General features: G+C 41.1%; 1 protein-coding gene across 5 annotated transcripts in view; it reads right to left on the minus strand.

The window, feature by feature from the left end:
• The window catches only part of PKD1L1 (polycystin 1 like 1, transient receptor potential channel interacting), a 329432-nt gene that overhangs the window by 123759 nt on the left and 183129 nt on the right, over nucleotides 1-22544 (minus strand). For all 5 annotated transcript variants that reach the window (XM_056520283.1, XM_056520285.1, XM_056520284.1 and 2 more), the window contains 7 exons: nucleotides 17290-17447; nucleotides 13602-13702; nucleotides 12749-12941; nucleotides 11989-12075; nucleotides 5108-5315; nucleotides 4448-4554; nucleotides 4049-4265 (listed from right to left, as the gene is read on the minus strand). In XM_056520283.1, the coding sequence (XP_056376258.1) occupies nucleotides 4049-4265; nucleotides 4448-4554; nucleotides 5108-5315; nucleotides 11989-12075; nucleotides 12749-12941; nucleotides 13602-13702; nucleotides 17290-17447 (1071 nt within the window). The remainder of the gene's footprint in view (nucleotides 1-4048; nucleotides 4266-4447; nucleotides 4555-5107; nucleotides 5316-11988; nucleotides 12076-12748; nucleotides 12942-13601; nucleotides 13703-17289; nucleotides 17448-22544) is intronic.

The raw sequence follows: 22544 nt of genomic DNA on the forward strand, positions 1-22544 counted from the left end.
TCCTGTGACAGTGTGCGACTCAACCTTCTCATGCTACACCGTGTCCTCAGCCTCCACTGCACGGACAAGTCTCAGTGCCCCTTCAGCATACCATGTGTGCAGGGCACGGTGGTGTCACTCTGTTCTTCACATGGTTTGCCTTGGCGAACGGAGTCACACAGGGGAGGAACTGCTAAAAGTCATTCATCAAGTAATCGAATCATGGATTGCTCCACAAAAACTGGAAATGGGAATCATGGTGACCGACAATGGGAAGAACATCTTGTCTGCACTGCAACAAGGAAGGCTGAACCATGTGCCATGCATGGCACACGTGATCAATCTGGTTGTCAAGCAGTTCCTGAAGTGTTTTCCCCATCTGCAAGACATCCTAACAATGGGAAGGAAACTTTGCATGTACTTCAACCACTTGTACACTGCAAAGCACACCCTCCTTGAGCTGCAGCGTCAGAACGGTATCCCCCAACATTGTCTGATTTGCGACGTTCCCACACGTTGGAATTCCCCCCTACATATGTTGGACCAACTATATGAACAGAGAAAAGCCATCACCGATTTCTTGATGATCCAAACGGATAGGGGGGACTCCCCTGTGTAACTTCAATGTCAACCAGTCGCAGCTCATACGTGACACCTGCCGTTTGCTCAGGCCCTTTGAGGAAGCCACCTCATTAGTCAGTCACCAGGATTATGGGATCAAAAACGTCATTCCACTGCTTTATTTACAACAACAAGTGTTGGAAAGGATGGCTGGTCAGGGCACAGGAGATGCGGTGCCTGCATCTCACGGCCACATGAGCCCTGTGGGGGCTGAACTAGAGGTAGATGGGCACAATGGAGCACAGTTTAGGTTTAGCGACATGGGCAGTTTTCTAGTCATCTCACAGTAGAGGAGGAGCAGGAGCAGCCAGAGGAGCTAGATGGTTATGAGGAAGGCGAGATAGAGGACCCAGACACACCGTGGCAGTATGCAGTGGAGATGGAGGCAGGGAGTCCCTCCGAGTCACTTGCACAAATGGCACGATGCATGCTCGCTTGCATAGTGAGCATCGAATTGTCACCATTCGGCAGCGGGATGACTTCTGGCTCTCCACCTTATTGGACCCTTGCTAGCAGTACAAAATGGGTACCATTTTTACACCCACTGAGAGGGAGGACAAACTGACCTACTACAGAGACATCCTACGTAGTCAGTTGGCCGATGCCTATCTGCACCATCCTCTCACAGGTCTGACTTGGGGGGGCCCTCTGCGCTCACCTTCCACTGCCCTGGCTGCTGGGGAGGGGTGGGGTGGCAGGAGCAGTACCAGCTCCATCAGCAGCAGCCTGAGTCTACAGTTGCTGATGAGTAGCTTTCTTCACCCGCATAGTGAAGCAACTCATCAACAGCAGGTAGTACTGGAGCAGGACCTGAACCAGCAGATGGTGGCATACCTTGACATGACCATGCCAACACACCTTGAAGATCCGCTGGACTTCTGGGCAGCCAAACTTGATTTGTGGCTGGAACTAGCAGAGTTTTCCTTGGAAAAGCTGTCCTGCCCAGCCAGTAGTGTGGCATCAGAGTGGGTGTTTAGTGCGGCCGGGGCCATAGTAACCCGAAGGAGAACTCGTCTGTCAACGAAAAATGAGGAGTGACTGACCTTTGTGAAGATGAATCGGGCATAAATCAGGCATAGATCAGCCAGGATTTCCACGCACCAATGCCTGATGCATCAGAGTAAATTGACCATGGTTCCACACCAACACTTCACAAATGTAGATAGTGCAAAACATATATAAGGTGCTGCTCCCCAGTTACAGACATTCCCCTGCATCAGACCACAAGTAATTATCGAGGATATGCATTAGCTAAAACTTAGCTTTTCTTAGGATAATATATATGTACCCAAAATGTTTTTTAAATCAAACAAAAGGAAAGGTGTGCAAAAACACCGAACAACGTACGGTCTATTGTAACCAGTGGGGGTAAAAACTTCCCCTGTAAGGCCCTACTCTTGCATTATTAATTCCCTTCTTGGCAAGTGTTACTCGCCCTAAAAAGAGCGGCCCCACACAGGAACCTCTCCCTATTTCTATCTACAAAGAATGCAATTTCACAGGGTTTTTAGGTGGAAAAAGGGAGAGTTTCCTGTGTGGAGCCGCCCTTTTTAGGGCAAGTAACACTTCCCAAGAAGGGAATTAATAGGGCGAGAGTATGGCCTTACAGGGGAAATTTTACCCCCACCTGCTACAGTGGACAATACGTTGTTCCCTTCCACCTTTTCGAGAAAAGTGTTACTCGTCTTAAAAAAGGGCAGCCCCACACAGGAACCTCTCCCTATTTCCACCTAAAAACTCTGGGAAATGGCAGTGTTTGCAGGTGGAAATAGGGAGAGGTTCCTGTGTGGGGCCACCCTTTTTAGGGAGAGTAACACTTGCCAAGAAGGGAATTATTAATGCAACAGTAGGGACTTAAAGGGGACGTTTTTTTTTTGCCCCCACTGGTTACAATGAACCATACGTTGTTCCCTTCCACCTTTTAGAGGTCTTTGCATCACATCAATATTTGGTGGTGTAGGTGGCACATGGTGTTTTTTGCACACCTTTCCTTTTGATTGATTTAAAAAAAATCTTTATCCTTTTACAAAAGAGACCATTTTCTTCTGCCTACCAGCCTCAGTTACTATTCTTATCCTGCCACCCGCCTGATGCCACACATCTGATGCCAAGTTCTCCTTTTTCACCCACCTTCGTCACTGGGTACTGGTATTGCCACCCACCACCCCACTATGTCACTGTGTCACTTTCAGGACTCCTGATGCTGCTAATGCCACCAGGCTGTCTCATTCTGCCACCATATGTTCTCCTCATGCTGCTGCCAGTTCCAGGCTATCTCATACTGCCACCATATGTTCTCCTTATGCTGATGCCAGCTCCAGGCTGTCTCATACTGCCACCATATGTTCTCCTCATGCTGATGCCAGCTCCAGGCTGTCTCATACTGCCACCATATGTTCTCCTCATGCTGCTGCCAGCTCCAGGCTTTCTTATACTGCCATATGTTCTCCTCACACACGTTATAACTATTAATAAAATATAGTTGAAACATGGATGGGCCTTTACAGTGATCTGTATGTTTTGCTAGCAGCTTTCTTTCTTTCCACAGTGTACCAGAAAGTCTTGGACCATTGTGGAAGATTCACATTTGGCACCTCCACGCTGTGTCAACCAGCCACTATATGGTCTCCTCATACTGATGCCCCCTCCAGGCACTGTCATTGTGCTGCTCTGCGACAGTGATTCTAATAGCGACGCCTCTAATCTGCATGTCATACTGAATAACAGTATTATTTCTCTAACCCAGCATACACCCTATGCGTGTTACAACAAGGCAAAGTGTTCTACATCCCTATTGAGGCTCCTTGTAGGCCAGAAATAGCCGTTTTTAATACAGATCCGCCGTGAATAAACCAAACCGAATTTTTTCGGAAAATTCAGCGAAACGGCGGAATCGAATTTTTCAAAAAATTTGCTCATCTCTAGCGGTCACAGAGCACCACTTTTGCTAACACAGGTAAGATCCTTTGGATCGAGGAATCTACATTCCTCTGATGGTTAAGGTCATGTTGGGGAATATAGTACATGCTTCATTTAAATTACATACTGATACTGTCTGGTGGCCACCAGTGTTAATAAATATGCCTCCATGCTTACATAAATTGCTCAAACATGCAATCTGTAACAATATGCAAATTCTGTTCCAAAATGGTATCGACCTCAACCTCAAATGGAGAATCTACAGTAGGAAGTTATTCATACATTTGTAAATTAAATAGTATGTACCAAAAGATAGCTCATATCTATGTTTACACCAGGTACAATTTCTGACTACACCTGTTATATGCACTATGTTCTAGAACTAGAACCATACCTAAGGCTGAAAACTCATATGGTTCAGGCATATGTTGCATGTAAATTGCACAATTTTTCTGACACATTTATTTTGTTCTGCGACAGTGGTACAAAGGAAAGTTTACAGTTATTAGTGAATTAGTAAAAATCATACCCTTCTAAATCCCAATCCATGTCCTACACACGTCAATTCACGCTCAACTTTCCCGTCTCCCTCATCAATGGCCAGCCAACATTCAGCATAGAAAAACCAGCTGGTTCCAGTCTGCAGGTCTTTGACAATCACATGACTAAGGTACAAGCTTGGGGAGTAACCACTGTTGTTATGCCAAATGTGAATCTTCCACAATGGTCCAAGACTTTCTGGTACACTGTGGAAAGAAAGAAAGCTGCTAGCAAAACATACAGATCACTGTAAAGGCCCATCCATGTTTCAACTATATTTTATTAATAGTTATAACGTGTGTGAGATTTTTACTATATGCAGCCATCCATTTGTATCACTTACTTCTACAAAGTTGCAGTTATATGATACAACTATATATTCATTTACCTCATTATAAATGTATGTCGTGAATTTCTTTCAAACAAAGGCTTGTCTGGACAGAACAGCACACGGGTTTCAGAAACACCATCCTCACCATGTAAAATAATATGGACCTATAATAAGATTATGGATAAAGCATCCTTAATATGTGTCCATTAAGACTTGTATATAATATTACATAAGGCATACTGTATTGTTATAGTGCAATGTTAGGCTATGTTCATGCATCATAAATAGCAAAATAAGTCTACAAGTCTACAAGATAGAAATAAAATACATTTTGTATTTTTAATCTAATAGTGTGCATAATGAAAGTCTATAGAAAGTTTACAGACTGAATAAAAGAAAATCTGTAATTCCAACGTTGGACTGACAGAAAAGTTTTCATTGACTATTAATTTTTAACTGTGTGCAAGAGCAAAGGCCATGTCTCCACATAGGGGTACTTCCATTTTGAAAAACATATCCCCTATCCACAGGATAAGTGTGTGATCAGATTGGGTCGACTGCGGGACCCCCTGCAATCCCCTCAATGGGGCACGGCTCTCGCCACAACTGGCAGAGGGACGATACTTTAGAAGTAAAAAAAAAAAAACTGGAATACTCACTTTTAAAGTTTAAATCAACCAAGCAAATTACAGTTTATTTCAGTATATATCAGATTACCTTAGCTGTAGATTTTGGTCTAGATCGGAAACCTACATCAACCATAACAGCATATTGCTGCTGGTCATTTGGAGAATTATCCTGAAGAAACACAAAACCATCTTTTTGATCTTCATGTTGGTCCTTAAATTTACCGAAAAACATCAGTAAAATGTAAAGCAGAGTGCAAATTACAAGAATGATGGATGGGACCAGATTTTTATTTGAGCTACAAAAAAAAAATATATAGAAATATGATTTTATATTAATACCTACACATTTGTATGAACACATAATCCTTTTTATCTTTTTCTTACAGTTTCACTATACTGTTTCTTTAGGAAAAGATGATTGGACAGTAAAGTATTGATACATCAAGACTGGTATTGCCCTCATTAGAGCTATCCCAATGGAAATAATATTGTAAATTTCATAAATCATAAATATACCAGGGACAATTTCTAAGTAAAACTTAACTAGTTAGTTATTATAGCAGTTATAATTCCAAAATGTTATGATTCATGAACTCCTTCACGACATTTGTGGTATATGTACATTAAATGTCAGGTCATACCAGGTGGGTGTCAGCTGCTATCAGCAACTGAAACACAGCATATGCTGCCAGGATCAAAGATAATAGCGACTATGGCATCTAGATGATTAAAAGTAATTTGCTGCCCCCTCCTGACTCTGATCCCTACCGGATAAAACAATTGCAGGAAGACTAGTGAAGGTTGTACTAGGAGATTGCAAAAATGACAGTTTAATATAAATGTGGTATCACATGTAAGCGCACTGACCTTTAGAATGAAAATACCATGTCATATTTATTGCATGGGAAAGATACCTATAAAATGGTGCATGTGGCTTTTTTTTTTTTATTATTACACACTATGTTGTACAGTAATATGAAGAATGCTATTTTATACCACAAATTTGTAAATGTGTACTACAAAAAATAAGCCCTCTGAATAGAATGGAATAGAAATAAAAGGCTTTTAGGCTAGTTATGCATATTGTAAAATTACATAAAAAAATACTAATGTTACATAGCATATAAAAATTTCCATATTTTTATAGCCTTTTCCCTCCCCAAAACGTATGGGTTTGTCCCCAGGGGGGTTGACATCGATAGCCAAGTGCCACAGCAAATAACCTGCAGCAGCGAAGGCTAATAATCCTTTAGATCCTTCGAACTATTAAAATAATCTTAATGAAACCACAGGATGAGTGTTATAGACATAAAAATACCTAAGTCTAGAATTGCTGATTTTTTTGTAATTCCACATAAAAAATAAATAAAAAGAGATCAAAAAGTCTAATCAAAACAATAATGAAAAAATATTGTCAGAAAAGTGCAATTTTAAGCATATTAATTTTCTTACAAAAATGTGTAAAATAAATAAAACAAAACCTATACCAACTGGGTATCGTTGTAATCGAATTGACCTAAAGAATTAAGATAATGTATAATTTTAACTGTAAAGTGCACTATGTAGAAACAAACCCCCCACCCAACATGTGCAACATTTTGTTTTTCTTTCAAATTTTATCCCACAAATATTTTGTTATTGGCTTTGACTTAGATTGTGGAATAAAATGTGTGATGTATTTACAAAATAAAATTGGTCCTGCAAGCAATAAGCCCTTACATGTGTCTGTAGGTTGAAAATTGAAAGAGTTGTGTATTTTAAAAGGCAAAGAGGTGAAAATAAAAATGCAAAAAGGAAAAATTGTTACGGTTAAATAAGGGGTTAATGCAATAATGTCCTTTATAAAAGTCTATGAGGGGCATTTACTAAGGGGTTTAGTCATTTTTTTCTGACTATTTTTGGCGCAAAATTGTCGCAATTGCGCCTACCCTATAAATTGTGCGACTTTCCCTAGCAAGAGCTAGAAAGTCAATTTTTTTTCCCGCTTAATTTACGCAAGTTTTCAGTTTTTACTTGCAGTGGTCAGGAATTTATTAACTGAGACAGTCGCAGTTGCGCAATAAACTGTCGCAACAGCCGTAAAAATTGACTAAATTTACTCCAGCTCCAACATGGAGCAGGAAAAGCTACTGCCGCCCGGGCTCCGACATACTTTCTCCCCGCTACCCTCACTTCGCTACAGGGACACTGCAGTGATTTATATCCCCCCTCTCACCTGCCAGCGCCACACAACTCCCATCTGTCTGCTGTTGCAAGACTACAAGTCCCAGCATGCCCTTACAGTGAGGACACGCTGGGAGTTGTAGTCTTGTAGCAGCGGGAGCTGAGCGGCGCGGGCGGGAGACAAGGGGGGGGTAGCGGGGAGGCCGTATGAGGAGCCCGGGCGGGAAACAAGGGGGGGGGGGTAGCGGGGAGACCGTATGAGGAGCCCGGGCGGCTGCACTGTAATGTCAGCCCGGGCTCCTGCCCTGAGAGCCATAGGCTTTGGCTGTCAGGGCATGCTGGGTGTTGTAGTTTTGCAACAGCTGGAGGGCCACAGTTTGCAGACCACTGGTGTGTGGTCTGTAAACTGTAGTCCTCCAGCTGTTGCAAAACTAAACAGCTGAAGGGGACCGGCGAAAACGTTTACTTACCCTTCCGAGGCTCCAGCGACGATCGCTGACGGAGATCGTCGCGCGGCAGTGTCGTGCAGTGCTGGATCCTACGGAAGCCGGTAAGTTGCGCAAGCTTCCCAACCAGGGTGCCTCCAAATGTTGCAAGACTACAACTCCCAGCATGCCTGGACACCCTTTGGCTGTCAAGGCATGCTGGGAGTTATAGTCTTGCAACATCTGGAGGCACCCTGGTTGGGAAACACTGGCCTAAAACAGTGTTTCCCAGCCAGGTTGCCTCCAGATGTTGCAAAACTACAAGTCCCAGGTTGGGAAACACTGTGCCCGGCCTCCGCCCCACCTTACTGTAAGGGCATGCTGGGAGTTGTAGTCCTGCAGCTGGGGGCAGGGGACAAGCTTGTCACTTGCCCACACATCTCCTGCACCACACAACTACAACTCCCAGCATGTCCTTACTGTAAGGGCATGCTGGCAGTTGTAGTCGTGCGGGGCGGAAGAAGTGTGAGCAGGTGATAATAAATGTACAAACCCATTTTTTTTTGTTTTCTTCTCATTTCAGATCCGTGTATCCTGTGGACTCCTTCGGAATCGGTGGACTACTTCGATGACCAGCGTTTTTCTTTGTTTGATTTTAATAAAATGGTTAACGAGGGCTTGTGGGGGAGTGTTTTTTGTAATAAAAATTTTTTAAAACCTGTTGTGTTTTTTTCTTACTTTACTAGACAGGCTTAGTAGTGGAAGCTGTCTTATAGACAGAGTCCATTACTAACCTGGGCTTAGCGCTAGCCACAAAAACAGCTAGCGCTAACCCCCTATTATTACCCCGGTACCCAACGCCACAGGGGTGCCGGGAAGAGCCGGTACCAACAAAAATGGCGCTCCTGGGCCTAGGTGGTAACAGGCTGGCGTTATTTAGGCTGGGGAGGGCCAGTAACAATGGTCCTCGCCCACCCTGGGATCGTCAGGCTGTTACTGTTTGGTTGGTATTTGGCTGAGAATGAAAATAGGGGGGACCCTATGCATTTTTTTTTAAATAAATAATTAAATATATTTAAAAAACGCATAGGGTCCCCCTATTTTTATTCTCAGCCAAATACCAACCAAACAGTAACAGCCTGACGTTACCAGGGTGGGCGAGGACCATTGTTACTGGCCCTCCCCAACCTAAATAACGCCAGCCTGTTACCGCCTAGGCCCAGGAGCGCCATTTTTGACGCTCCGGGCCTGTTGGTACCGGCTCTTCCCGGCACCCCTGTGGTGTTGGGTACTGGGGTAATAATTGGGGGTTAGCGCTAGCTGTTTTTGTGGCTAACGCTAAGCCCGGCTTAGTAATGGACTCAGTCTATAAGACAGCTTCCACTACTAAGCCTGTCTAGTAAAGTAAAATAAAAAAAAACACAACAGGTTTAAAAAAAAATTTATTACAAAAAAACACTCCCCCACAAGCCCTCGATAACCATTTTATTAACATCAAGCAAAGAAAAACGCTGGTCGTCGAAGTAGTCCACCGAATCCGAAGGAGTCCACAGGATACACAGATCTGTAGAAGAAGTAACCAAAAAAAAGTAAGTACATTAATGGAGAAAAAAACTGTGTTAAAAAAATGTAATAAACACACACACACACACACACACACACTAAACGCCGTTTACCACTTCTGAGCCATGACTACAATTTACAGTGATCCCTCAACTTACAATGGCCTCAACATACAATAGTTTCAACATACAATGGTCTTTTCTGGACCATCGTAAGTTGAAACCAGACTCAACATACAATGCTACAGACAGTCCAGATCTGTGAAACGTGTCAATGGCTGGAAGAACCAACCAATCAAAATGGGCATTCACTGGTAAAACCCCTGTATTACTGAAGTGTATGCACTGACTGGTGTCTGGTATTACATGTTCTGTACACTTTACCTGTATCAGGGTTAGCTGCTCTTTTGGACACCAGGTGAGGGCGACTCCATTACTTGTTTGGGACATTGCCTGTCCTCTACATAGACCAGTGTTTCCCAAGCAGGGTGGCCCCATCTTTTGCAAAACTACAACTCCCAGCATGCCCGGACAGCCTTTGGCTGTCCAGGCATGCTGGGAGTTATAGTTTTGCAACAGCTGGAGGCTCCCTGCTTTGGAAACACTGACATAGACAGTGATTTACAGCTCCCAGCAGATCTTTCTTACTTTTATATGTAAGGATTTGCTTTATCTATATTAGTTATCTACTTATTTTTCTTTGTCACTTTTTCCTATTTTTGGATGACATTTTGGTGCCTTTAGAACCAATTACCAGGTTTCCATAGAGTTATGGTCTCAACATACAATGGTTTCAACTTACAATGGTTGTCCTGGAACCAATTAATATTGTAACTTGAGGGACCACTGTAGTTACTGAATTATTTAGATGTGGTGAAAAAGCTAAAAAAAAAATCAAAAACAAAAGATCCAGACGGAAACCTAGCAGCCAAACCTATTCAGACAGCAGGAAAAAGGAACAGACTATTTTTTCTACTACATGAAGTAAATTTCCCACTTTTGTCTATGTGTGCCAAATTTATTAATGCCGTGCAACAATTTAGTAAATTTGTCGCACATAGTCAAAAATGAAGTAGAAAAAAACTGGGTAAAAACCAGACTACATAGTAAAAGATTAGTGAATGCCCCTCTATGTGCTTTGTCAGTGCATACACTGTTTAAATAGTGTCTGTAATTCTAACATTGGAATTACGGATGTGTTTTGACGAACACTTTTCCAATGACTTTCCTAGACCACATTATTACATTAAAACATGGTCATGTTTTTATGGCCGTATTTTACTGTTACAGATTTTATGGCCGTATTTTACTGTTAATTTAATGGTGTTTGTAAACTTTGGCTTAGAGTAGAAAATGAAAAAATAAATGTGTTGGAAAGATGTAATACCTAACCAGCAAGACGGTAATGCCTGGACCTCACTATCTGTTCATGCAAAAATTAAAAATATTGCTTAGTCTACCTTTCATTTGTCTCCTTAACCCCTTAACGACCAAGGACGTATATTTACGTCCCTCGGTGACCCCTGCGTCATTTTGGGTCGATCCTGGCATGTATCTGAAGCCGGGACCTGGGGCTAATAGCGTGCGGCAGCGATCGCGGTGCAGCGCGCTATTAACCCTTTAGATACAGCGTTCAAAGTTGGCTTTGGCTTTGCAGTGAACAGTGCTGACAATCAGTGTGTGCAGTGTTATAGCCCCCTATGGGAGCTATAACACTGCAAAAAAAAAGTGTTAAAAAAAGTTAATAAATGTGATTTAACGCCTTCCTTAATAAAAGTTCAAATCACCCCACTTTTCCCATAAAAAAAAAACACCATGTAAATAAAAATAAATATAAACATATGTGGTATTGCCGCATGCGTAAATGTCCGAACTATAAAAATATATCATTAATTAAACCGCACGGTCAATGGCGTACACGCAAAAAAATTCCAAAATCCAAAATAATGTGTTTTTGGTGGCTTTTTAAATCATGAAAAAATTAATAAAAAGCAATCAAAAAGTCTGATCAATATAAAAATGGTACCGCTAAAAATTTCAGATCACGGCACAAAAAAAGAGCCCTCATACTGCCAAATACGCAGAAAAATAAAAACGTTATAGGGGTCAGAAGATGACAATTTTAAACGTATAAATTTCCGTGCATGTAGTTATGATTTTTTCCAGAAGTATGACAAAATCAAACCGATATAGGTAGGGTATCATTTTAATTGTATGGACCTACAGAATAAAGATCAGGTGTCATTTTTACTTAATAATGTACTGCGTAGAAACGGAAGCCCCCAAAATTTACAAAATGGAATTTTTTCTTTGATTTCGTCGCACAATGATTTTTTTTTTCGTTTCGCTATAGATTTTCGGGTAAAATGACTGATATCACTGCAAAGAAAAATTGGTGGTGCAAAAAATTAGCCATCATATGGATTTTTAGGTGTAAAATTGAAAGGGTTATGATTTTTAAAAGGTGAGGAGGAAAAAAACAAAAGTGCAAAAACAGAAAAACCCTGTGTCCTGAATAACAAAAACATAAGTAAAAAAAGAAGTCAATGTTGCTTAACCAGAGATTGTTGCAGCCAGCTTAAGGACTGTGCAGCTTCTAGTCACTTATGTGTAAACTAAATTCCCAACTGTGCCGCAACTGTGCCTCACCTACAACACCTAGTTTAACAAGCACTGCTCCAGAGTGAGAAATATACTAGAAGCTACTTAGGAAAAAGTGATCTGCATTCTTGCAGAAAGCTATTTGCATTTAAAAGAAACAACAATAAGACATTTAACATTTTAAGAAAGGTTTAGGTAAAAATCAAATACATATTTACCTTAAAAACTGGGAGATATCTTCCACGTTAAAATGGGATGATGACACTTGTCTATTAGCAGTGGTATACATACCTAGACGAGTACAGCTATAACAGGAAACAAAGTTGTCATGGGTTTGTCATTTGAATGTCATATAATGCTTTTAGTGGAACTAGTGGAATTAGTGGAACAGGTCTAGTGTATGGTCTGTTTAACCAGTAACCAACAGTCTCTAAATCCATGGTCATCACTGACAAAAATTTTACTCCGGTCGGCTCATTAAAGTAAATGGATTTCAGCGCCGGTCCGGCTAGGTACGGGAGTGCCCGGTTTTCCCCAGCCAGATCCGGCAACTGTAGACTGAAAACAAGGTGTGAATGCAGCCTAAGAAGGTCTTTATTTATTTAAAGGTCTGCTTATTTTGGACAAAAATCCTCTCTAGTGTGCATGTCAACCACGTTCCTTCTTTTATTTAAATACTGATACAGCCACCCTTTGGTGTTCTCCCCTTGTGTATACTGGAACATCTTCTCAGCTCCTCCTGCTCTATACTGTGCTGTCTGCAGCATGAACTGCATTTCCAGACAATATTTAGAATGTTATATAAGGAAATATAACATAGCTTGCAAGTGAACAGTCTTGATTTTCAAGTGATGATATTTCATGCAAACATACTTATCATGCTATCTTATATAAAACAGTTCAGAAATCCATAAACAAATGCAAAAATGTTGCTGTATATATTGTAGAACCAAACAGATTTTCTGTAAAATAACATACCTGCAAGTAAACCCAGTCGCTGTGGTCCCTTTCTGAGGAGAACAGTTTCCTGAATTCCATTGTTTATCATGCCAATGAAGGCATTGTATCCACTGCACATCTACTGTATAATTCATCATATTGGAAATGTATTTATTTTTGGGATGCCTTTTGTAGTCTGCATCCATCAATGCCATGTAGGTATATTCTGCATCTATATTAAGAAAGAAAATGTTTAATCCTATTAAACATACGTAAGAACAATACAAATGTTCAAAAATGTAAAGAATTTTGTCCAAAGTAGATCTAAATTACATAATATGGATGGAGTTGTTTGGATCGAATAAAACTTTATATGTGTGAATGTAATGATTGTATGTATGTGATTATATTTAAAGGATAAGTTTATTGGGAAAAAACAATACAATGTATTGTTGTACAATTACAATGATGATTTAGTCCCCTATTGGGCAATCTCTAGCCTGGATACAAGATGGAGTATGGTTGGTCAAGGAGTCATAAAGGTTTTACATGTCTTGGCACATGTACGCTGCCCGCAAGGGGATGTGAGAGAAGGATGAAGGAGGCTGAATCGAGGCTCGGCCTCTCATGGAGGGGTCGTGCCGATCTAAACCCACTTCACATGCAACTTTTGAGACGACTTGGAACACTGAAAGTTGCAAAAATATACACACGCTCCTATCTGTCTTATATAACTGCACTAGGCACAAGGGCAATCACAGAGCAACTTAGTGATTCCAGCGGACTGAAAATGACCAAACCTTTGCTAATGTGTGGTGTTGTTGCTGCCGTTAGAAAATCTCTCCCTATGACTAGGGAAACCAATAGCAATTTGAAATGATGGAAAACAAACCTCTTAAGGAATCCACAGGAATAAATATCTGAGATGAAAGTTGTTCTCTATTGTGGATTTGCATTATATTAAAGCTAGATGGAGAGGGTTTCTTAGAATGCCTGTGCACATAGAAAAAAGGAAGGTAAATGTGGAATGAGATTCATATATCATGCACTTTAAGTTATATCATATTTTATAGCCCCTGAGCAACATTCACAATTTTTCCTGACTACTACTTAAATGACTCCATGCTGTGTCAAAATGACACTGCCCTAGCTGCTAGCATGAGTTTAAGCAATGTGTTGTCTTCTGGAATACTCTATTTTTTCATAAGTCTCCTCAGAATACTGCACAATAACAAATGGAAAGATTACACCTCAAAGAATTAAAATAGCATAACATAACATTAAACTGAAACAGCAGGTGTTACTCCCAAATGTTAGCTTACGGCAATAGAATCAGCAATGATATGCCAAACACACTGCAGCAAATCACTTGTGGTCTTATACCAACTACCACTACTGCCAGTGATTGGCTGCAGGGTGGCCTGGTATGTACTCAGGGTTTTACTCAAAGAACCATGGTGGCAGCGTTGGATGCAGCTAAGTATAGCATTTATTTTTATATAAAACAGCGCTGTAAAATTATTCTTAAATAACTCGACCATCCCTTTTAAAGTAATATGAAATATTCTGCAAACTTCATAGAAATAACATCCACATGTAAACTTCAAGAAAGCTAAAAGGAAAATCTGCAGTTTTTCAAACTATTACTAATTACACGTTGTGCTTTTAATAAATAATATCTTTATTTTATTTTATGAAGAATCTGTAAATTTTTAAGGGCAGCGCCCATTTTCCAGAGGAGGAAGTGTTTTGGTGGTTATAGTCTATTGTCCTCGACAGGGGGTGGGGGGATTGGATTTGGGAACGGAGCAGCAACCCTACTATGGTTTCATTGTGAACCTTAATATGCTACTATATAAGTTGTGGCAGCATTTGCACAACTCTGACAGGTGAGTGGTTTCTTGCAGATATACCCCACTCACCCGTACAGAACATTTTACACATGGGAGCGTTTTGTGTTTGTCTTTTTAAATGATAAAAACAATTTGCACAATTTTACAGATGCATTTTTTTTTACTATGCCTGAAAGTTAACCTATTTTCATATTTATTTAACTTCTGTAGACTTAATTTTTTATGAATCATCTATTGGACTTTTTATAAAACTCTGTAGTATCAAAAATGAATATTTACTGTACGCTTTATTTATTGAACAATTAAGATAATAACATTTTATGTGTATGTCTAATATGCAGTGGTTAAAATATGTGTATTTTTTGGTAAAAAAAATGCTGTCTTGTCCCTGTAGCTATTGCTTATGTGTCTGTACAAAGACAGAATACAGAAAGTGTGAGCGGATCAAGCAGGACTCCGTGCAAAGGCAAAATGCAAGAAGTGTGGCCGGGATAAGCAGGGCTGTGTGCAGTGAGGTTCTGTGACATGCCTCCGGCTCACAGAGCAGGCTGATTGACAGGCCAGGAGCCTGCACAGAGACCTTCTTGTCCAGCCCGCAGTTCTTGTATTTTGTATCTGCACAGACACATATAGCTAACAGGGACAAGACAGCATTTTTTTCCCCCCACAAACAAACAAATTTTTTAACCAATGTGTCTTACAAATATGCATGTTGTTTTATTATCTACATTGTATAAAATGTTTTTGCAAATGACAAGTACACTTTAAAGGCTATAGACATCTATAAAATGCATTTTTTTGTACTAATTATAATTCAAATAACATTTTCTCCATAAATTCTTACTGATGCTTACTTAACTCCTTAAGTTCTCCTTTGTAATGACATCACTCATTTTATCATAAAATGTATGGCGCAACCAAAAAATATTATTTGTGTGGAGAAATTGATAAGAAAACTGCAATTTTGCTAATTTTGGAAGGTTTTGTTTTCATGCTGTACATTTTACGCTAAAATAGACCTGTTACGATTAAAATGATACCCATGATTACATACTTTTCTATTATACTGCTTAAAAAAAAATCGCAAACTTTTCAACCAAATTAGTGCATTTAAAATCCCTCTATTTTGCTGACCTATAACTTTTTCCTTTTTCCGTATAAGTGGCAGTATGAGGGCTCAATTTTTGCGCCGTGATCTGTAATTTTTTTATACCACATTTGCATATATAAAACTTTTAATATATATATATTTTTTTTTAAATAAAATGTTATAAAAAAGCATCAATTTGGACTTTTTTTTTTACGTTCATGCTGTTGACCATATGGGATGATTAACATTGTATTTTAATAGTTCAGATATTTACACAAGCAACGATACCAAATATGTTTATTAAAAAAATGTTTTACACTTTTTGGGGGTAAAATGGGGAAAAACAGAATTTACATTTTTGTTGGGGGAAGGGATTTTTCAAATTTTTTTTACTTTTATTTTTAACTTTTTTTTTACACTTTAATAGTCCCCATAGGGGGACTATTTACAGCAATCATTCAATTGCTAATACTGTTCAGTGCTATGCATAGGGCATAGCACTGATCAGTATTATCAGCTATCTTCTGCTCTGGTCTGCTCGATCTCAGACCAGAGCAGAAGATGCCGGGAGACAGACGGAGGCAGGTGAGGGAACCTACGTCCGCCATTACAGATGATCGGATCGCTGCAGCAGTGCATGGATCCGATCGTCCACATTAAGTGGCGCACTTCTGCAGATGCCATGATCTGCATTGATCACAGCATCTGAGGGGCTAATGGCGGACATCCCCACGATGTCGGCCATTACCGGTGGGTCCCTTGCTGCTATCAGCAGCTGGGATCTGCCGCACATGACCAGAGCATTGCTATGATGCTTGCGGTTATCTATAGGACGTAAATGTACGTCCTGGTGCATTAAGTACCACCTCACCAGGACGTACATTTACGTCCTACATCGTTAAGGGGTTAAAATGACTGTGAGGCTTCTACAGTTTCTAATGCTTGCTGTATGAGCTCTTTTTTTCTCTTATTATTTGTACACAGCCTATATGATTCTCCCCTATAGTCTGCCTGCTCTCTTTTCTTATTTCAAAATGTTAAAGCTGCCCTTCAAGTTTTCTTTCCCATCTGACAACTATCGGAGCCAGTGTGTAACTCCTTCCCCCTCCCTTTCTCTAACACAGAGAGTAGAAACTGCATCTAAAAGATTTATCCTATTTTTCTCTAAGTTGCAGCTCAAAAGTAGGACATTTCTTTTGGCATTCATGAAACAAGTCAACACTAAAAAAACATCAGTGCAAAGGTGTCCATAACTTTAAAAAAAAAACTGTATTTTACCGAACTGTTTTCCATCTGACACTATGATAATATTGTAGGCAGCAAATTCATATAAAAATGATAGAAGATAGCATTCTTCTAGATTCCCAAAAAGCATTCAACGCTACCTGGCAGCCTTGGATGGAGTATTTAAGTAATTCTCCTTTTCCCACCTTCTCCCCTCCCTTTCCCCCTCCCCTTTTCCTGTATTCTAATCCTGAAATAAAAAAATTGATAGTTAAAATAATAGAAGAATAATGAGCAGGAGGAATTTAAAGTTCATGAGATTTTATGTTTAGCAATTTTAAGTATCCTGTGAATATGCCATAAATGTTGGAAAGGGAATACCCCTATTAAAATATAGAAGATTATATACATACCTTATTAGAAGCAGTACAGGAAAAGTCCTAGTTTTGGGTTTAGAGAAGCTAACTGTTATCTTCAGCGCCGACTGTTTGTTCTTAGGAATCAAACTCAACTGGTGGAAATGTATTTTGTCCCGGAATAAATTGTATTGAGTATTTTGAAAACTTCCATTCTGTAAAATAATAAATGTGTCCATACTGATAAAACTGATTAAATATATATACTATAGCAATTTATATTAAATGCACATGCTATATTTGTAAAATTAAATTGGCCCACCTGACCATGTCCCCACAATAGGGCTGTCCAACAGGATTATCTGTGGTAGAGGGTGTGATGCAGGGCAGATGGAATTACCCTGGGGGCAGATGGCATTAACCCCTTGTGTTCATGACGCCAGGGTGTGGTTTATCCTCAATACCACCCAAAGGTATACCGCTGGATCCTGGGCTAGGCAGGGGGGCAATAATGACTCCGACGCCAAGTTACGGAACATCGCTAGCTTTACTGAGTTAGACAGGTGGAATAGCCTAAACAGCTTAGTCAGGCGCACGGAGGTGACCAGTGACATCAGAGACCTTAGGGCTTGCTGTGACTTGTAGTGGACTGGGACAATTTGATGCAGGCCATGCTGACTGAAGACAGGTTGACTTTGACTGACTATACCCCATTTGTAGCTTACCAGGCTCTGACTGGGACCTGGGGGTAGTGGACTTGTAGCCTTGTGGCTGCGTAGTTGACTTTAGGCTTCCTCTGGACTCCAGACACACTCTTAGGACTTGACTGCACTGTTCCTCAGCAAAGAATTAGACTGGAATTCAAGAGAGAACTAGCTCCTCCCAGGGCTTATATGGGGAGACTAGGAGGGGTCACTGATCAGGGGTCATTCTTAGGTCACATGGTCACTGATAACTCACTGGGTTACATTCACATGACACTGGTTAATCACATGTCAACGGTTCTTAACCCCTTAAGGACCCAGGCCATTTTCACCTTAAGGACCCGGCCATTTTTTGCACATCTGATGACTTTCACTTTAAGCATTAATAACTCTGGGATGCTTTTACCTTTCATTCTGATTCCGAGATTGTTTTTTCGTGACATATTCTACTTTATGGTAGTGGTAAAATTTTGTCGATACTTGCATCATTTCTTGGTGAAAAATGCAAAAATTTGATGAAAAATTTGAAAATTTTGCATCTTTGAAACTCTCTGCTTATAAGGAATACAATACATATACATACAATACAATACAAGTACACATATACAATATATCTACTTCATGTTTGCATCATAAAGTTGACATGTTTTTACTTTTGGAAGACATCAGAGGGCTTCAAAGTTCAGCAGCAATTTTCAAATTTTTCACAACATTTTCAAAATCAGAATTATTCAGGGACCAGTTCAGTTTTGAAGTGGATTTGAAGGGCCTTCATATAAGAAATACCCCACAAATAACCCAATTATAAAAATTGCACCCCTCAAAGTATTCAAAATGACATTCAGAAAGTGTGTTAACCCTTTAGGTGTTTCACAGGAATAGCAGCAAAGTGAAGGAGAAAATTCTAAATCTTAATTTTTTACACTAACATGTTCTTGTAGACCCAGTTTTTGAATTTTTACAAGGGGTAAAAGGAGATAAATCATCCTAAAATTTGTAACCCAATTTCTCTCATGTAAGGAAATATCTCATATGTGTATGTCAAGTGCTCTGTTGGTGCACTAGACGGCTCAGAAGGGAAGGAGCGACAATGGGATTTTGGAGAGTGAGTTTTTCTGAAATGGTTTTTAGGGGGCATGTCACATTTAGGAAGCCCCCATGGCATACTATTTTGGAAACTACACCCCTCAGGGAACATAACAAGGGGTCCAGTGAGCCTTAACACCCACAGATGTTTGACGACTTTTTGTTAAAGTTGGATGTGTAAGTAAAAAAATAAATATTTTCACTAAAATGCAGTTTTTCCCCCACATATTACATTTTTACAAGGGGTAATAGGAGAAAATGCCCCCCAAAATTTGTAACCCCATTTCTTCTGAGTATGGAAATACCCCATGTGTGGACATCAAGTTCTCTGCTGGTGCACTATAATGCTTAGAAGGGAAAGAGCGTCATTGATCTTTTGGAGAGAGAATTTGGTTGGTATAGAAGTCGGGGGCCTTGTGCATTTACAAAGCCCCCTGTGGTGCCAAAACAGTGGATCACCATGTGACCCCACTTTGGAAACTACCCCCCTCACAGGATTTAATAAGGGGTGCAGTGAGTATTTACACACCACTGGTGTTTTACAGTTCTTTGGAACAGTGGACTGAGCAAATGAAAAATAAAATTTTTCATTTTCACAGACCACTGTTCCAAAAATCTGTCAGACACCTGTGGGGCTTAAATGCTCACTGTACCCCTTATAACATTCCATGTGGGGTGTAGTTTCCAAAATGGGGTCACATGTGGGGGGGGTCCATTGTTCTGGCACTATGGGGGCTTTGTAAACACATGTGGCCTTCAATTCCGGACAAATTTTCTCGCCAAAAGCCCAATGGCGCTCCTTCTCTTCTGAGCATTGTAGTTCCCCCGCAGAGCACTTTACATCCACATATGGGGTATGTTCTTACTCAGAAGAAATGGGGTTACAAATGTTCGGGGGCTTTTTTTCCTATTTTCCCTTGTGAAAATGAAAAATTTAGGGTAACACCAGCATTTTAGTTAAAAAAAAATTCCGCTTTCCCATCCAACTTTAATGAAAATTCGTCAAAACTTGTGGGGTGTTAAGGCTCACTATACCCCTTGCCGCATTCCGTGAGGGGTGTAGTTTCCAAAATGCGGTCACATGTGGGTATTTTTTTTTGTGTTTATGTCAGAACGCAAATACATTTTTTTACACTAACAGGCTGGTGTAGACCCCCAACTTTTCCTTTTCATTATGGGTAAAAGGAGAAAAAGCCCAATAAAATGTGTAAAGCAATTTCTCCCGAGTACGGAAATACCCCATATGTGGTGTTTCCTTGAAAGGGCTCCAAAGTGAGAGAGCACCATGCGCATTTGAGGACTAAATTAGGGATTGCATGGGGTGGACATTGGGAATCACTGGCGTAGAATACCCCTAACAGGGTGCCTCCAGCTGTTGCTAAACTCCCAGCATGCCTGGACAGTCAGTGGCTGTCCGGAAATGCTGGGAGTTGTTGTTTTGCAACAGCTGGAGGCTCCATTTGGGAAACACTGTCGTACGATACGTTTTCATTTTTATTGGGGGGGGCATTGTAAGGGGGTGTATATGTAGTGTTTTACCCTTTATTATGTGTTAGTGTACCGTAGTGTTTTTAGGTTACATTCACACGGGGGGTTTACAGTGAGTTTCCCGCTAGGAGTCTGCGCTGTGGTGGAAAATTAGCCACAGGTCAAACTTGAAGGAGTAAACTCACTGTAAACCCGCCCGTGTGAATGTACACTGTACATTCACATGGGGGGCAAACCCCTCCAGCTGTTGCAAAACTACAACTCACAACGTGCACTGACAGACCGTGCATGCTGGGAGTTGTACTTTTGCAACAGCTGGAGCACACTGGTTGGGAAACCTTCAGATAAATTCTGTTTTCCAACCAGTGTGCCTCCAGCTGTTGCAAAACAACAACTCCCAGCATGTACTGATTGCCGAAGGGCATGCTGGGAGATGTAGTTATGCAACAACTGGAGGTATGCAACTACAACTCCCAGCATGGCGAGAAAGCCGTTTGCTGTTCGTGTATGCTGGGAGTTGTAGTTTTGTAAGATTTAGAGGGCCACATTTAGAAACCACCGCACAATGATCTCCAAACCCTCCAGATTTAGCAAAACTACAAATCCCAGCATGCATAGACAGTAAACTGCTGTGTGGGGATGCTAGGAGTTGTAGTTTTGCAACATCTGGAGGGTTACAGTTTAGAGACCACTGTCTAGTGGTCTCCAAACTGTAGCCCTCCAGATGTTGCTAGGCAACTCACTGGCTTCCGTAGTCTGCTGCATGCCACACCATGGTGCCAGCCGCAAGTCTTCACCGCCCGCCAATCACCGCCACCGATCGTCGCCTCCGCCGTCGATGGTAAGTGGACCTTCGGCGCAGTTCACCATCGGTTCCCCTGCTCTGTCCGGACTACAGTGGGTGGGCAGAGTTGGGGAACCGAACGTTAACCCCCCCCCACCCCCGATCTGCAGTCATCAGATATCAGCAGTCATCCCGGTCCGGTCCCTGCACGGCGCGCAGAGGGGGCATACAGATACGCCCTGGGTCCTTAAGTACCAGGGAGCAAAGACGTACTTGTACGCCCTGGGTCCCTAAGTGGTTAAAGACATAACACTTTTATATACAATACACAGCATGAAGATAACTATACAAGGGGAACAGGTGCAGGGGGTCCAGGGGACACTACAGGGAGGCTGCCTGACAGGGCATCTAGGGTACAGTGGTACAACTCCTTTTCCGGGCCACCACATATCTATATACTGTATTTTTATTTAATTATACTTTTTTTGATTTCACTGGTTTTACTGTTACCAAGGCTAGGTCCACATCTGTACTATTGTTCACAATTGTTCTGTTCTGCCATAGGAGCAGAACTGTGAAAATACTGCTGTGCCAGATCTGTTGCATTCCAGATACCAACAGTGCCTGGCAGATCCCACTGACTTTAATGCTAAGCACTTTACTGGACAATATAGCATTTCAAGCTATGCTATTTTGTCTGCCATTTTGGTGCAATCTGCAATAGGGGCTTCTATTAGACACAGATGTGGACATAGCCTAAGACTTAAATGGGCATTGTCATAAACAAACATTTTTGAAATTACATAGATAATGAAAAAATATTTGTGATGCCCCAAAGGGTGTGGACCTGCTGTGCCACTTACTGGTTTGGTTTTGGGACGAACTTGGGAGCAGAGTCTAAGTGTTCCCCTGGTTTTTACCCTTTATCCTGCTCCAGGGTGAGGAAGCAGGACCTCAGCTGCAGGGGAGACACCAGGTCGCTACCACAAGAGTGGTCCTGATTAAGTTGCAGTTGGCCAAGCAGGTCAGAATACTCTGTTTTCAAGCACCAGGGCTACAGGCAGGAGGGACGAGCTGACACTGTAGATGGTAGTAGCACAGCAAACAGAGCCTGATAAAGCAGAGCTGACTTGTTATGTAGCTGGGCTGGAGCTGTTAGAACAGCAGAGCTAAGGAGCTCAGGTGCTGTCCGGTGGAGTAGGCTTAGTCAGCAGACAGAGGAGTGTTTGTCAGTCCAGAATTAAAGCATT

This window comes from Hyla sarda, chromosome 5 (assembly GCF_029499605.1).
Source record: "Hyla sarda isolate aHylSar1 chromosome 5, aHylSar1.hap1, whole genome shotgun sequence".
In the NCBI taxonomy this organism is placed as follows: domain Eukaryota; kingdom Metazoa; phylum Chordata; class Amphibia; order Anura; family Hylidae; genus Hyla; species Hyla sarda.